Raw genomic sequence first — 18193 nt, forward strand, 5'->3', positions numbered from 1 at the left:
AACAAAACCCAGGGCTGAACACGGCGATCTGGAAAGTCCACCATGAGACAGAGGTTGGCCCGAAAGGACAAACTCTGTTCCTAAGTGTGGACGAAAACAGCATGGTCAAACTGGAGGAACTGAAGCGCAGTCCATATTTTGGAATGGGCATAGTTTGCTTCATAGAANATATTTTGGAATGGGCAGAGTTTGCTTCACAGATTATGTTGCCAAGCAGCCACCAGCCCGGAAGGATGTGAAAAAACCCACACCTCAAAAATCTGGGAAGAGGAAGGCTGAGGAATCACCAGTGCCACTCGGGAAAGGAGGTAAATTACAGGTAAGGGGCAAACGGACACACTTTACTCCTGCCTCGAAAGTGAAGGGAGGAAGTGTGTTACGTAAGGGAAAGGGACCCAGGAAACCGCCACCCTCAATAACGGCCACAGCTGAGGGAAACCTGTCCACAGATCCAAAAGGAAATGTGGAGAGCGGAACCAAGGCACGGTCGCCACCTGTGGACGGTGGTGGGGCACCACCCACAGTGGGGGCTGTGTGACACAGGGACTGTTTCAGACACCTGTATCACACCCAGCACAACGTGCTTTTTTAAGCGTCAACATCAGTTTATCTGAATGGCTGACAATAGAATTCAATTCACGCAAATAAACCTGCATCACAGTAAAGGGGCCAGTAGTGTATTACTAAGGACCCTAACTGAGAGGCATACAACACCCTTACAAATAGCACTTATTCAGGAACCATGGATAAATGGGGACCAGATTAAGGGGCTAAATCTAAGGGATTTTAAACTGTTTCATAAACAAGCAGATAAACCAAGAACTTGCATTTTGGTTAATAATAAAGTTAAAGCCAGCCTGATACTTAATCTATCAAGTGCAGACTTGACTATTATTAGAGTAACACTAAATGATGGTAAAAATATCATAGTAGCTTCAGGATACTTACCATATGAGGTCACAGACCCAGGTAGGGACCTAACTATGCTCTTTAATTATTGCAAAAATGAAAAATTAGAACTAATCCTAGGTATGGATGCTAATGCACACCACACTATTTGGGGGAGCAGTAACATCAACCAAAGAGGAGAGGTTATAATGGATCTATTGCTGACTACAGACCTAAGTATACTGAACAGAGGTAGTGAACCTACTTTTGTTATCAGGAACAGGCAGGAAGTCATTGATCTAACAGTTTGTTCAAAAGGGTTACTTCAAAAGATAAAAGGGTGGAAAGTGTCCTCCGAACCTTCTCTTTCTGATCATAGGCACTTACGATTCACTTTGGAAATTAACAAAGTTGAGACGGAGTACTATAGGAACCCGAAAAGAACAAACTGGGACAAATACAGGGCAGATCTCTCTCGTGACCTGATTAACCTACAGTTTAGATTGGGGTCGAGACAGAGTACTGAAAGGGGTTGTAAATATGCTACAGGACTCCATTGTCTCAGCTTACAAAGAAAACTGTCCTTTAATAGAAAGGAAAGGTACAGGGCAGGGTGTAGCTTGGTGGAATGCTAACCTGTCTAAATTAAGAAAGAGTTCACGTAAGCTCTTAAATAAAGCAATGAAATCAGGTTTGGAACAACACTGGGAATCCTATAAGGACGCCCAAAGGAACTACAAATCTGCATTGAAAAAGTCCAAAAGAGAAAGCTGGAAGAAGTTCTGTGGGGATATACAACAACTCCCTATAGCAACTAGACTTCTGCGATCACTAAGGAATGGACCAAACAAAACTGTCGAGGCAATACTACTGCCAGACGGAATGTTCACCAATAATGATAATGAAACATTATCACATTTGATGAACACACATTTTCCTGACTCTACAATTAACAACAGAGAACAGGAACATGATGCACAGGACAAACGTGTGACCTGTGCTGATTGGAGACTAACCAGGAAAGTGATAACCCCAAGTGGAATAAGATGGGCAATAAAAGCCTTTGGCAGTTTTAAAGCTGCAGGCTGTGACGAAATTTTCCCTGCACTTCTGCAAGAAGGGTTAGAGATAATCGTCCCCCATCTCTGCAAAATATTTAGGGCATGCCTTGCCTATGGTTATCAACCAGAAAGCTGGCGTAAGGTTAGGGTAGTGTTTATACCCAAACCTAACCGCACTAACTATTATGAAGCAAAATCCTACAGACCAATAAGTCTTACTTCTTTTCTTCTTAAGACTATGGAGAAACTTATTGATAGGTACATCAAGGAGGGGCCTCTTAAGGAGAACCCTTTACATGAAAACCAACATGCGTATCAAACGGGGAAATCTACTGATACAGCTCTACACTGCTTAACTACTAAGATAGGGAAAGCTGTAGAGAATAAAATGTATGCAGTAGGTATATTCCTGGACATCGAAGGGGCTTTTGACAATACTCCCTTCGATGCTATGTGTGAATCTGCACAACAGCGTGGAATAGAACCACTTATTATTAAGTGGATAGAATCCATGCTTAAGGAACGCTCCATTTTGGGACAGCTCAATGAGACCAAAGTAATCAAGAGTGTCAAACAGGGATGCCCACAAGGCGGGGTTCTATCCCCCTTGCTATGGTGTCTAGTATTGGACTCGCTTATTAGAGAGTTAAACAAATATTGTTATACACAAGCCTATGCGGATGACTTGGTTATAACAGTGGTGGGTAAATTCCCAGACACTATTATTGACTTAGCACAACAGAGACTTAACACTATACAGATATGGTGTAGTAAGTACGGTCTATCTGTTAATCCAAATAAAGCAGAGGTTGTTATGTTCACTAGAAAGAGAATAGGACTAGACAACCTGGACACTCTTACTCTGAATGGACAAGAAATTAGCTTAAAATCAGAAGTAAAATACTTAGGTATTATCTTGGATAGTAAGCTAAAATGGAAATCACATGTTGAGTCAAGAATCAAAAAAGCAATGACCACATTGTGGACTTGCAGCAGAGCCTTGGGAAAGACATGGGGTCTTAAACCAAGAGTTATGTATTGGTTGTACACGTCAGTGATTAAACCTATGATATTGTACGGTGCCCTGGTCTGGTGGACCAGAACAGCACTCATTACAGCTAGGAAAGAACTTAGTCGCATACAGAGAATGGCTGCTATTGCCATCACTGGAGCATTAAGAACTACACCAACGGTCGCATTAGAGGCACTAATTGGATTGCCTCCTCTGCATCTAGAGGTGAAAGCTCACGCCAAAGCTACAGCACTAAGATTCCACAACTTAGGTATGTGGACTTTGGAGAGTGATACAACAGAACATGGTAAAATACTAAAAGAGATAGACAAGGGCTTTTTAGAATACCCCTTGGACTATATCAAACCGGTTCTTAAGAATAACATTCCCTACAAAGTGGAGATCACTACACGTATAGAATGGAATATTAACCACCTGACTGACAAAGGAGGATTTGTGATATATACAGATGGATCCAAAAAATCAGGAAAGGTAGGTGCTGGAATTTGGGGCTTAAAGCCACGAATAAATGTCAGTATGTCATTGGGCACAACACCCTCTGTTTTCCAAGCAGAGGTGATGGCGATACTGGTAGGGGCTCAGAACCTGCTGGTATACAAAAATAGGAAGATAACTATCTTAAGTGATAGTCAAGCGGCTTTGAAAGCACTCTGTAACGATCAGGTGAATTCAAAGCTGGTCCTCGAATGCAGGGAAACTTTAGAATCACTATCGAGGTTCAACAAAGTTACACTAGCGTGGGTACCGGGACACAACGGTGTCACTGGAAATGAGAATGCTGACTTTCTAGCCAGGAAAGGAGCAGAGAACACCTATGTTGGACCAGAACCAGTGGTAGGGCTCACTGAGCAATCGCTCAAAGCGTTACCCAAGAATTGGTGCAGAGAACAACACAGGAAAATCTGGAAGTACTTGGTAGTACCTAGACAATCTAAAATGTTTATCAAGACCCCTGGTTTATTGCTGGGTGATCTTAATAGCATGACTAGACATCAAATAAGCACCCTGACTGGTCTACTGACAGGACATGGTCACCTGCTTAAGCATCTTAACGCAATGGGGGTATCGGAATCACCATTGTGCAGGAAATGTGGAGTAGAAGAGGAAGACTCATTTCACATCATGTGCGAATGTGAAGCCTTGTCCACACTAAGATCAAACTACTTGAATAAACCATTTCCTGAAAAAGAGGATATTAAAAACCTAAAACCCAGAGAGATACTTAATTTCGCCAGAAAGACAGGACTCTTTGGTCATCTCTAGAGGTGACTTTATGGTTGGTAATGTATTAACACTTTGGTGATAACACTTAGGTGGGTAAACCGAATCAAGACAATTCGGTATGATGTGCGCACAATGGACCAACAGGTCTGAGTGCATGGGCATTATGTCCACCTCAATAATAACTAAAACTAAACACTTTTTTTTTTATTCAAATGAACTTCTTATATGATTTATCTTTTGTCAGTACATTCTATATATAATTAATATATATAATTGCATCATTAAAGTTTTAAATGTTAAATTTTTTTAGAATATAGTTAATATTATTTATCCTTTGATAGTTCGTTTTGGATACAAATGAAAAGAGTGATATATTAATAAATATAGCTGAAAAAACTTGAAAACACATCGATGTAAAAAGTTAAAAATAATTTTTAAAATAAGCTTAAAACAATAATGAACGGAAAATAATCGTTCGCTCAATTTACGAATAATATAGCACAAAGCTTTTTTTAACAATAATACTATTATTTTTCGTTTATTATTGTTTTAAGCTTATATAAAAAATATTTTTAACTTTTTAGTTCGATGTTTTTTAAAAGCTTGTTTTTCAGTTTTTCAAACTATATTTATTTTTTACTCTTTAGTTTTTTATGACATTGCTGTCAGCACGGAGTGTTTTCAGTCAATTATGACTTTCAATAGATACAATTTCTGTATTGGCAGTTAGTGTGTTTATAAACTCACAACTGTGTCTTACTACTATTGATAATAAAGGCTATATGCTTGCTAATATCGTCATAAAAAAAATAGTCATATCGGCTTTTGGAGAGCCAGTTTATTGATGAGGTGAATGTGTTACGACAGTCAGTCTCAAGGTCATAGACGACGGGATACGCGAGAGTAATAACACATGGCGTGGCGTGTGGTGAGTTACAAACATACTTACATACAGGTGAAACTAATATAAGCGTGTTAAAATATATATTATATTATTATAATATATTATAAATGGGTCTACATATTATGGAACACTATATAATGAAGATACCAATATATTAAGGATTTTATCTCAATAACTTATTATATTATTCAAATGAACTTTTTAGTCTTATCCATCTGAATGTTAGTTATTTATTGCTTACCTCCTGGAGTATTAGCACCAAAACTTTCACATAAATATAGTAGATTTGGTTTTTTATAAAATCTTTTTTATAGTATTCAAAGTTAAGAATTAAATATATTATTAATTGATACCTATAAATTATAAATATAATATATTTTGTTGTTAAATTACTAACCTACTAAAAATTTTTTTTTTTTTAATTTGAAATTAAACGTTAATCGCTGTTTATACGAATAAATTTGACTTATATTTTTATAAGTTATATTTGGTTGATATCATTATTGGAGGTACTAATGAACAAAATTGTCGTGCAATGGTAAACAAAGTAATGTCAGCGGTGAATTGCACATAGATTATGTGTTAATTTTAGTAAATGTCAATGGTATTATAATAGTGTGGATTTGTAAAAATATTTAAAAATTAAATTTGTTATTTATTTTTAATGCTTAGATAATAAATATTAGTCAGCATACTTTCCTTTGAATAAGTAATGCTAATCAAGTTAATTATAATTTTTGGCAGTAGTTATTAATATTTTTATACTTAGACGGGAGGATAGGGAGTCCGGAATATGTCTAGTGATAAAAATATTAACACCCGCTTTATAATTGAACAATTTCGTTTATTTACAGGTCTATTGGATTTTCTATGTAGGATTCAATTTAGTAAGTTTTTTTCATGTTTTACATCTCTAAAAGTATTCCCATTAAAATTACATTAGAAATTAATTCGTAACTTTAAATCTGTAATATAAATTTTAAGTTGAATAAATCTTTAATCTTTTGATAACTGTAGTTATAATTTGCATATATGCGAATTACATAACGAGAGTTTTTATATTTTTAATTATAATTACAAAGAGCTACAAAGATGTATTTACGAGGGTGGCATTGGCGTAGTGTTAATATATTTTAGTGCTGTAAGTAATGACTAAATATCAAATATGTATATCATTTGTATAAATTACCATTGTTTTCATAGACTGGAGTTCGACATATTGGACATTCATTTTTACGTTGTAACCATAAGTTCATACATTCTTCACAAAATTTATGTAGACATCGTGTTATAAAAGTTTCGGGGCTTATCGTATTCATACAAATAGGGCAATCTACAAAATATATATAACAAAATAAAAGTAAAATAGTATAATAATAATAATATTAAAATATTATAGTAAAAGTATGGGACGTAATATGTTTTTAAATTTCTGTAAATTTTCATTGCCAATTCATTAGTCAAAAATGCTAAACAAGGAAATTACTAACAGTCAACGCTGACTTTAATATTAATATTTATGTTAAATTTCTTTAAATGAACTACTCCTTATAAAATATTTAGTTAGATGGAAATAATGAAAAAATCAATGAACAAAAAATGTAAATAGCTATACACCCGTTACATAATGAAATGTATACAAAATTAATGAAAATGTTATTTTATTTTCATTAAATCTTTTATTTCAAAAAACCTGTGATAAAAACCTTTGTTAACCTGCTGGTAGTGTTATAATAGGAAAGGATTCGGACGATAGATATATAATTATAATATACTTATTATTTTATTTTATATCTTTTATTATTCAAATTTATGAGTACATGAAATTTTTCATTATTTATTGTTATTAATGTATATCCATTAAAAGAGTATTTTTTACTTAGACGGTTCATTATAAATTCAAGGGATTCTACATTTATGCACATTTAATAGTCCTTTATAACGTTAAGTACTGTGTAAAAAACAAATAGTTTTATTCCATTCAATTATAAAGTACTTACACTGAAATTTAATGTATTTTATCTAAAGATTTTACAAAAATATTTTGTTTGAGCTTTAAAAATCTGTTTAAATTAATCTTTTAATTAAAAATTAATTTCACAAATTTTAATACAATTTTTTAAGTTAAATAATAATAATAATAAAGATTAATAATCTGCATTTATTGGGCCAATTGGCTGTCATAAAATTATAGTCTAACTTGAGCTCTTATTAGGGTAGACTAGAGGTCCGTAGTTCCCCTAGTCAAAAATTGTTATATCTCTGGTTCTAATTCTCTAAATGTTATGCTATTATAAAAAATGGATGCATAAACATATTGACTGCATTATGTCAAATTCTCAGATTATTAAAACATAATCTTATATATATATATATATATATAAAAATATATATATATTTTTAAATTAAAATGACCAGTATTATCGGCATATATAAATACATACAAAAATATAGGGATGAAATAATTTAAACAAAAATCACTAAAGTATAGTTTATATAAATTATAAATATATAATAATTTGTTAACCTTATACGAAATTTCTTAAAAAATATTTTTTTTTTGATAAATTTAAAAGCTGAATACTATTTTCTCACATTTAAACGTGATAATGTTTTTTAATAATATCGTTCTAATAAGAATAAGGTTTTTTTTATCATTATTAATCTATAAATATGGTCAACATAATTTTAGATGCATGGGTTTATTAGATAATGAGGTGACCGATATTACCCACTGACCATAGTTCCCCCAGAGCCCTAAAACTTATTTTATAATTTACACAGTCTTAAAAGCGTAACTGAACCGTACTAATACCAATTTTGTACTTTTGTGGAACTCAATGCAGTCTATATTAAATTTGATATGTTTGTTTGAACTCATGGTTGTACCGTAATGATGAAAAAAGTTATACCTGTTATATAATTAAATATATTTATAAAACAGGGGATATTTTAACATACTTTATTTTAAATTTTTACACAATGTTCATTGTATATATTTTGTGAACATTATGTATGATAATTCAATATAAAAGTTATTGCAAAGAATTAATATGAAGAAATTATTAATCCTACAAATTTAGATTACATTTTATAAGGACGTTTATAGCTATAAACATTTTTTGGATGTATCCAATTATAAAAATAATAGTAAGATATATACATGACTAAAAATATTATTTAAATAATTTATTATTTTTAATTTTTATAACATTACATTACACAATGTTCATATTATGTTTGTAACGTAAAACTTGCGGTTCTAATTTTTTTTACTTTCGATGGGAAGTGGAGAAAGTATTAATTTTACAATGATGTGTTTTTTTTTTTGTGTCTGTTACCACTTTTTTTTAGATCTCACTGAATCGATTTCTTTCAACGATACGTCAAAATATCACAATTTTTTTCTAATCGAAGACATAACTCTCAAAAATTGAAAAAAATTCCCACGTTCCCTGCAATAGGGGGAAATCTTCTAAAAATTACAAATTTTAAAATCGCTAATTTATGGCTAAATTGCTATAACTTTTTTAAAAATGACAAAATCGATATATATTTTTTTGTAGATACATAAGGTATTTACCTATCATTTTGTATTTTTTTTTTTAAATCTGACCCATTACCTACCAACAGGGGGGGATTCAAAATGACAACTTTTTTACAACAAATTAACTTAACTTTTGTAAGTGGAAAAAAGAAAAATTTCGGACTTTATTTTGTCTTCACGGTGAAATTAACTACCAAATGCTATTTTTGTATGAAAATTCTCGATTTTATATCTTACATTTTTAACTTTAAAATGCAATAACTTTTTGAAAAATATATGGATCAAAACAATTTTTTATGAGAAATAATATTTATATACTTCTTTTATTCGTCATACTTTTTTTTAAATCGGACAATTTCCCTTAATATAGGGGGTTCAAAATTTAAAAATGCATATAGAACGTAGAACTTTTTCAACTTAATTTTTGAAAGTGTTCTGGAAATACTGACACATTTACATATATCTTAAATTAAAGCTTATGTAATATACTTTAATATTAAAAAAAAATAGGAGATCATGAAGATTTTAGAATAATTCATTCATTTTTTTAAATTAAACATTATCTACAAATTTGCATCAAAGCGTTTTTTATGATAGTGTTATTAATAACTGTCAGATATCATCTATACTGGAACCAACTATACCTTGTCCCCACTGTGCTGCATTTTTTATATCATAAATTATGAAGTATTAAATTAATGTAATTAATTTTTTTCTTATTACTTGAATCATCACCATCATCATCTACAACTAAATATAGTAGATTTGTTTTTTTAATATGATATAGTTATTTTTAAATATTAAAATTATATATATATTAATATTAATATTTTAAATAGCAATAATATTATGTATTGTGCTGTAATATTAAATTTAATAGTTTTTTGCTCACCATTTGAAGAACTAGCACCATCACCTATAATTAAATTTAGTATACTAATTTTTTTATAATTTGCTCAAAGTATTCAAATTTAAGAGAACATGAAATTATTAATTATAAATGAATAATTCCGATATTTATTACTCTGACAATTAATTACAAATTCATAAAATTCAATAATTATGCATATTTAATAGTCCTTGATAATTACTGATAATGTTATACAAATTCAAAAGCTCTATGGTATAGGGCGCAGCTTCCATGATGATCGCAAGAGTTTTTCATCCCCTTCCATAGCAAAATCATTTAACTACCACTGAACCTCGCTAAGGTTCAGGGCTACGTAAAAACAAATGGTTTTATTCCATTCAATTATAAAGTACTTACATAGAAATTAAATGTAATAGCTTCGATGGGAAGCTGAGAACGTATCAATTTTATTATGATGTGTTTTTTTTTGTGTCTGTTACCACTTTTTTTTAGATCTCACCGAACCGATTTCCTTCAACGATACGTCAAAATATCACAATTTTTTTCTAATCGAAGATATTACCTCAAAAATTGAAAAAAAATTCCCTCGTTCCCCGCAAATGGTGGAAATATCCAAAAAAATTACAAATTTAAAAATCGCTAATATTCGAATTTTTTTCACTTTTTTTTCTTAAAACTTTCATAACTTTTTGAAAAATAAACAAATCAACATAATTTTTTTTATACTAAAACCTTAGATATTTACCTTTCATTTGATATCATTTTTTTGAAAATCTATCACTTAACCTGCTCATTGGGAGGGATTTAAAATAGCAAGTTTTTTACGAAAATTAACTTTTTCAACTTAATTTTTGAAAATGTTCCGGAAATACTGCGTCCTTTAAACATATATCAAATTAAAGATTTTTTTATGTACTATATTTTTGAATATGGTAGCCATATTCAAAAATATGCTAATTTAAAAAAAATTTTTTTTTTTTGATTAAACACTATCTACAGATTTGCATTGAAGCGTTTTTTATGATAGTGATTTTAATCACTGAATATATCATCTACACTGGACCCAACTATGCCACGACCCCTTGTGCTGCCACCCCAATGTACAGGGTTTTTTATTATAAATATTCACAAAAATCTACTTTAAACGATTAAAAAAATAGGTTAAATATGTCATTTTTTTTTAATTAATTCGTGTAAGAACTTCATTTCTTGGAAGTATGCAGCCAAAGAATATATGGAAAATCTAACATATCTCATTTTGATGTGGTATTTACTTGACTATAGGAAATGAGTTCATAAGAAAAATAGCTATGTGTATTGTATTGTATTAATACTGTTGAAAATGAACATCGTATACCTAATGAGAAAATCTGTCCCTTCAACGACAATTTCTTCATCAAAACAATATGGAAAATTTTCTAGTCATTAATAAGAGTTGGATGTTTGTTTAATTACAACAGGACAAAAAATATTCTTTTGAATGTAAAATTATTTTTTTTTTTAATTGCCATAACTTTTTTAAATCAGTTCCAACGTAACAACAGTCAGGCACGGACGGCCTATCACGCTTACGTAATTTTTTTCTTATTAATAAACCATACATTAATATATTAGTTTAAATTTAGTATCAAATAAAAGATAAAAGGTAAAAGATTGGGCTACAAACTCATCGTAAAATCAACCACCAGTTTTGGGGCCGGTGGCCTCTAAGTAAGAATTTTCTTACATTTTAATTAATATATAACATNTTTTGCATTTAATAGTAAAAAAAAAATAGTTATTTAACGACATACAGGGTTCATCCCAAAAGTAATGAGCCTCAACTTTTTTTGACGTGACTAAACAATCCAGTGCGCTTTGACCGGTCAGGAAGAGTGGGGGGAACTCTGACAAAATACTGCAGACCGGCCTCATTTCACTCTGAGCTCTGGAAGCGACAGGACGTTAGTTCCCCCGAAGGAAGTTTCTAAGCGTCGTCATGGAAAAAACGATTGAACAACGTTACGCAATCAAGTTTTGTTTTCGGCTGGGGAAAACCGCTACTGAGATAATCTCAATGCTTCAGACGGCTTTCCCGGATAATTGTTTGTCCAGTTCTCAAATTAATAAGTGGCACAAGGCGTTCAAGAAGGGCCATGAGGACGTCGCTGACGAACCAAGGTCAGGGCGCCCGTCAACTTCGCGGACAGACGCCAATGTGAAACGTGTGCGCGATTGCTTGAACACCGACCAGGACAGACTGTGAATGCAGTGTTCTACAAAGCTGTGTTGAAGAGATTGAGGCTTAGGATCCACCGCCTGCAGAGGGAGAGGAAGTGGCCGATTCGGGAAGACTGGAGGCTCCATCACAATGCGCCCTCTCACACCGCGTTCATCGTGAACGAATTCCTGGACAAAAAGCACATCACCGTGGTTCCTAAGCCTCCCTACAGTCCCGATCTGTCTCCCCAAGACTTCTTTTTATTTCCAAAAATGAAAACAGCCCTGAAAGGACATCCCTGACAGTCTATCGAAGACATCCAAGCAGCCGTGACGAAGGTCCTGACAGAAGTTACGGAAGACGCCTACCGGGGAGCGTTCGAGGCATGGAAAAACCGCCTCCAGCGGTGTATTGACACGGGAGAAGAATATTTTGAAGAATTTTGATGGCTTGTAGCGTTATAATCAATAAAAATGTGATTCTGAACAAAGGCTCGTTACTTTTGGGATGAACCCTGTACAATGCATAATAATATTACCTCACGAACCACTCCGCTAGCTCATAAATGAGATAAGCCTAAACCGATAACGCCGAACACTATAATAAACCGAAATTCAATTTTACAAACTTCTAAATCGATAAATAACACATTTACTTTTTCTGATAATGAAAATGAAACCGACTGGTCAACTATCATCTCAAAGAGCAAAGATAAAAGGAAAACAAATTCATCACCGGGCTTGTCTCCAAAAGCCAAACAACCTAACAATAACACAACAAATAATTTACGACAACTCAGTCGTTTTTCTACTTTAAACTCAGATATCCACGATCACAATGACATGGAAACTGAGCAAATAATTGATTCACAAGAACCAAAAATATCAACCCCCCCACCTATTTTTATAAAATCAGATCTCGATTACAAAGGCTTTTGTGAAGTTATACAAAAAACTATAGGCTCAAATGCATTTAGTTGTAAAAGTAGCATTAAAGAATTAAAACTGCAAACCAATACACCGGATGATTATAGAAAAATTGTATGCTTCTTTAATGAAAAAAATGTGGACTTTCACACATATCAAATACAACAAGATAAACCTTATAAAGTCGTTTTTCGTAATTTGCACCATACCACTCCAGTAAAACAAGAACTGGCAATTCATGGTTATAACGCGTTACAAGTAGTAAATGTATTACAAAGTAGAACCAAAATACCACTACCTCTTTTTTTGTCGATTTAGAAGCAAACCAACAAAATTTAGGAATTTTAAAATTAATTTCGATTTGTCAAACTAAAATAAAAGTAGAGGAACCCCATCCTCCACGTCACTTAATACAATGTGTAAGATGTCAAGATTTTGGTCACAGAAAAAATTTCTGCAACCATCAACCACGTTGTGTTAAATGTGGAGAAACACATTTGACTCAAAATTGTACAAAAACACCTGATCAACCACCCAAATGTGCATTATGTCAAGGACAACATCCTTCGAGTTACCGAGGTTGTACAGTTTACAAGGATCTCACGAAAAAACAGAAATCAACCTATTACAAAAATACTGAAGAACCGAAAACACAAACCCTTAATTCAAATATTGTAAATGAGTCTTTAGGTCACACCTCACAACAAACGTTTTCAAACGCACAATATCAAATACAAAGAATGTACGCCCAAGTACTGACTAATGACAACACTCAAAACTCAAAAAACCTTACAAACCAACTATCAACATTTATTAATGATCTCAAGTCACTAATTAACCCACTAATTACTCTTCTCACCACTGTTATAAACAAAATACTATTAAAAAATGACTAACTCTAACAATAACATACCTAAATTAACTATACTTCTTTGGAATGCAAATGGAGTAAACCAACATAAAAACGAATTACAGCATTTTCTCTTCGAAAAAAAAATTCATATTGCACTAATTACAGAAACACATTTAACACACAAATCTAATTTTAAAATCAATGGCTATACACTTTATAAAACCGACCATCCAGACGGTACAGCACATGCTGGTACTGCAATACTTATTTCTTCTAACATTCAGCATTATCAATCACCGGGATTTCAAGAAAAATTTTTACAAGTAACAGTTATTAAAATTAAAATAAAAAACATACTAACTTCAATCGCGTCTGTTTACTGCCTACATGATCAAAACATAAGCTCTAATGATTTTAACAGATTTTTTTCAACGTTAGATCATTCATTTATTGCTGGAGGCGACTATAACGCTAAGCACAATCATTGGGGAAGTAGAGCCTCCAATCATAGAGGAAACACCCTTCATACTTTATTAATAAATAATAATTTTTCATACATTCACTCCCAATACTAATTTATACTCAGACAGTAACTTCAATGAAGAATTAAAAAACTTCTTAACAACTCCACTACCAATGATTTTACCAGCCAAATATACAACCCCAGGTGAAGTAGAGTATTTAATAAAAAATCTTACTCTAGGGAAAGCGCCCGGTTATGATTTCATTACCAATAAAATTTTAAAAAATGTATCACAAAAAACCTTACTTTTGGTAACCTACATTTACAATGCCATGCTAAGGTTATCATATTTTCCTATAATCTGGAAACTCGCAACTATTATTTTAATACCAAAGCCAAACAAACCAAAACATCGCTCTACGTCTTACAGATCAATAAGTTTATTACTAGTATTAGGTAAACTTTTCGAAAAAATATTACTCAGAAGACTACGTCCTATTCTATCACTACATAACATTGTACCAAATAGTCAGTTTGAATTTCACAACAGACACTCAACAATACATCAAATACACCGACTAACTGATGAAATTGCAACAACGCTTGAAAATAAACATTATTGTGCCGGTCTATTTTTGGACGTAGCGCAGGCCTTTGATAGTGTTTGACATGAAGGCTTACTATTCAAATTAAAACACTATTTACCTGTTCCATATTTTCTCATTATAAAATCATATTTGGAAATCAGACACTTTGTCGTTCGCCAAAGAAATGAATTCTCATCATACCAAAAAATAAATGCAGGTGTACCTCAAGGAAGTGATTTATCACCAGACATTTATAATGCATTCACTGCCGATATCCCTCAAACTAATAAAACAATTTTAGCCACATACGCAGACGATACAGCAGTATTATCGATTAATAGTGATCCTAACGCAACCAGTCTTTCACTCCAATATCATGTCAACCTTATTGACTTGTGGGCAAAAAAATGGCGAGTAAAAATCAATGAAGATAAATCTGCTCAAATCACCTTCACTCTAAATTTCAAACCACAAGAATGTCCTCAAATTATTATGAATAATATCCCTATACCAATAAAAGAAGAGATCAATTACTTAGGAATTACGCTTGACAAACGACTGACGTGTGGCCCTCATCTAAAAGAAAAAAGAAAAAGTGCAAGAAACAGACTACATCTTTTACATCCTCTATTTATTTCAAAACTTCAACTTAAAACAAAACTATTATACGCCCAGTTTGGTCTTATGGTATCCAAATCTGGGGTCCAGCCAAACCATCGAACATAAATCCAATACAATCGTTTCAATCAATAGCACTCAGACTTATAACTAAATATCCATGGTATATATCAAACATAAATTTACATAAAGATCTACAAATTCAAAATGTAAACGAACTTGCAGTAATGTACTACAAACGATTTCATCAAAATTTATTAACACATAGAAACCCATTAATTAATAAAATATTAACAAACACTCTACCCTCAAATCCTCCTCGCAGACTAAAACGCCAATGGAATAGAGATCGTATAAATAACTAATGACTAACTACTATTCGTAACTATAATAAATAAAGAACATGCTAGAGGTGTGACTAATGAGTCATCTTCTTTTTATTATAATTCATGTCATTCTTAATATCATTTTTTTTTTTTAATATCAAATTTACTTATTGTACCAATTGTAATATAGATTATAAATATTCAAAGTAAATAAAAAAAAAAACATTTTTAAAAATGAAAAAATTAATTTAGATTTTTTTTGTAGATGCATGATATCTTGACCTAACATTTGGTATATTTTTTTTATAAATTGGACACTATAACTGCCCACAGGGGGGATCAAAATGACCCAACTTTTTTACAACAAATTAACTTAATTTTTTGAAAGTGTTCCGGAAATACTGACAATTTTATATATAACTTAAATTAAAGCTTATGTAACATACTTTAATATTAAAAAAAAAAATAAGGAAATAGGAGATCATGTAGCTTTTGGAATAATCCATTCATTTTTTAAATTAAACATTATCTACAGATTTGCATCGTTGCGTTTTTTATGATAGTGATTTTAATAACTGTCAGATATCATCTATACTGGAACCAACTATGCCTTGTCCCCACTTTGCCGCGACTCTATTATGCTAGGTTTTTTTATATCATAAATTAAGAAGTATTAAATTAATGTAATTAATCTTTCGCTTATAACTTGAAGAATCACTAACATCATCTACAACTAAATATAGTAGATTTGTTTTTTTTAATATTATATATAGTTATTTTTAAATATTAATATTATATATATATTAATATTTTAAATAGCAATAATATTATGTATTGTGATGTAATATTAAATTTAATAGTTTTTTGCTTACCATTTGAAGAACTAGCACCATCACCTATAATTAAATTTAGAATATTGGTTTTTTTATAATTTGCTCAATGTATTGAAATTTAAGAGAACATGAAATTATTAATTATAAATGAATAATTCCGATATTTATTACTCTGACAATTAATTACAAATACACAAAAGTCAATATTTATGCATATCTAATAGTCCTTAATAATTACTGATAATGTTATACAAATTCATAAGTTCTATGGTATGGGAGCAGCTCCTATGATGATCACAAGAGTTTTGGTAATATTATATTATTACTTATAATATTAACATATAATATTTTGTTATCATTTGTACATCTATATCACATATTATGATTATACAAGATCACCAAAACAAGGTTCTATTATTTAAAATACAAAATAACCCTTTAATTATGGGATAAAATCTACTTATTGTAGAGATTATTAAGTAACGCCTACACACAGTGTACACTCATTATAATTAACCAATTAGAATACAAAGCCTCAGCTTCCAGGACCACGGTAGAGATCGTCGGGCTAACCCCCTCAGACTATAAAAAGCCATTTTTCCCTGTCTAAACGAGTTCTTTCAGCGATTTCAAAATCTATGACACTCAACTCAAGATTTCACTCTCCGGAAGTCGATTTTTTAATTAATTTGGACTTAGAATATTTTTCTTTAAAATTAAATGACACTTAGAAATTTTAAAGTGAATTTTGTTTTGGTGAATCATTTAATTTAATTTAATTTGTTCATTAACTAATAATGTTTTATTTTTCTTATTGTGGAAATAAATATCAAATAATATTTTAAACATTAAATCTTTTTTTTTATTTTATTTTAATAATAAATCCAACCCAACTTTATATTTTTATTTAATAGTAAAAATAATATAAATAATAACAAAGTATTGTGTGCTTTTCTTATTGAGTAGCTAGTCTTTGAGCTTAATGTCTTTGTTCTAACGAACATCGTGACGGCGGAACGAGCTAAATGTCACAATTTTCTCAGTTAATACTGAGACTTGTATTAATTTATTAATAAATGTATTGGACTAAGTGTATTGCATCCCTATACTTACTGGGTAGCTAGTCATTAAGCTTAATGTCTTTGCTTTAACGAGCATCGCGTCGACAGACAGAGTAAAGGTTGCAACTACCCACATAGCAATGAAATATTTCTAGAATATTCCTAGAATATTTATTTTTGATATTAAAATATTTCTAGAATATAACCAGAATATATTGAAATATTCTCACAATGTTCTCAGAATATACTTTGGCAGCGAATATTACATTCTCACAATATTTTAAAGGTATATTTCTAAAATATTATAAAAAATATATTGTGACAATATTTTAAAAATATTTTATAAATATATTTAACAAATGCAAAAAAATAGACAGCTACGCGGGATTTGAGAACCCTGTACTACTAACGCTTTGGACTCGTACGTGACCCATTGACCCACATGTTGCTTCGAAAGAAATAGGATAAAAAAGACTATTTAAGGTAGTTCAAATGGTTATTTGTCTGTTAAGTAATTTTTCTTGTTTAAAAAAATTCAAAGTAAATACAATTTTATATTCAATTTATATTAGATTCATATAATTTTTTTGAAAATCAGCGATCCCATCACCATGATTTCTCCTTGTAAGTTAGAAACTGACTATTATTATTGATAATATAGAAATATATTCTAACTATAATAAAAAAACTTTTTAGGATTTTTAGTTTCACAGGACAATAATAAGATATAATTGCGCTGATAAAACTAAAAAAATTTTAACTCGATAGGCCTGCAAATAATAGCAACAAGGGTTTTTT

General features: G+C 31.3%; 2 protein-coding genes across 37 annotated transcripts in view; one reads left to right on the forward strand and one right to left on the reverse strand.

Annotated features, from left to right (window-relative positions):
• The window catches only part of LOC126894757 (uncharacterized), a 239303-nt gene that overhangs the window by 214988 nt on the left and 6122 nt on the right, over window positions 1-18193 (forward strand). The gene's annotated exons all lie outside the window — the stretch shown is intronic.
• LOC126908504 (E3 ubiquitin-protein ligase Topors-like) overlaps window positions 1-18193 on the reverse strand; it is a 56568-nt gene that overhangs the window by 32886 nt on the left and 5489 nt on the right. For 32 of the 36 annotated variants that reach the window (XM_050690725.1, XM_050690657.1, XM_050690910.1 and 29 more), the window contains exons 3-6: window positions 16374-16397; window positions 9550-9573; window positions 9381-9407; window positions 6300-6443 (exon numbers count right to left, since the gene is read on the reverse strand). In XM_050690725.1, coding sequence (XP_050546682.1) covers window positions 6300-6443; window positions 9381-9407; window positions 9550-9573; window positions 16374-16397 — 219 coding nt within the window. The remainder of the gene's footprint in view (window positions 1-6299; window positions 6444-9380; window positions 9408-9549; window positions 9574-16373; window positions 16398-18193) is intronic. The other 4 variants (XM_050690649.1, XM_050690692.1, XM_050690667.1 and 1 more) reach the window with 4 other exon arrangements.

Source organism: Daktulosphaira vitifoliae, unplaced genomic scaffold (genome assembly GCF_025091365.1).
Source record: "Daktulosphaira vitifoliae isolate Bord-2020 unplaced genomic scaffold, ASM2509136v1 Scaffold_1, whole genome shotgun sequence".
NCBI classification, from domain to species: domain Eukaryota; kingdom Metazoa; phylum Arthropoda; class Insecta; order Hemiptera; family Phylloxeridae; genus Daktulosphaira; species Daktulosphaira vitifoliae.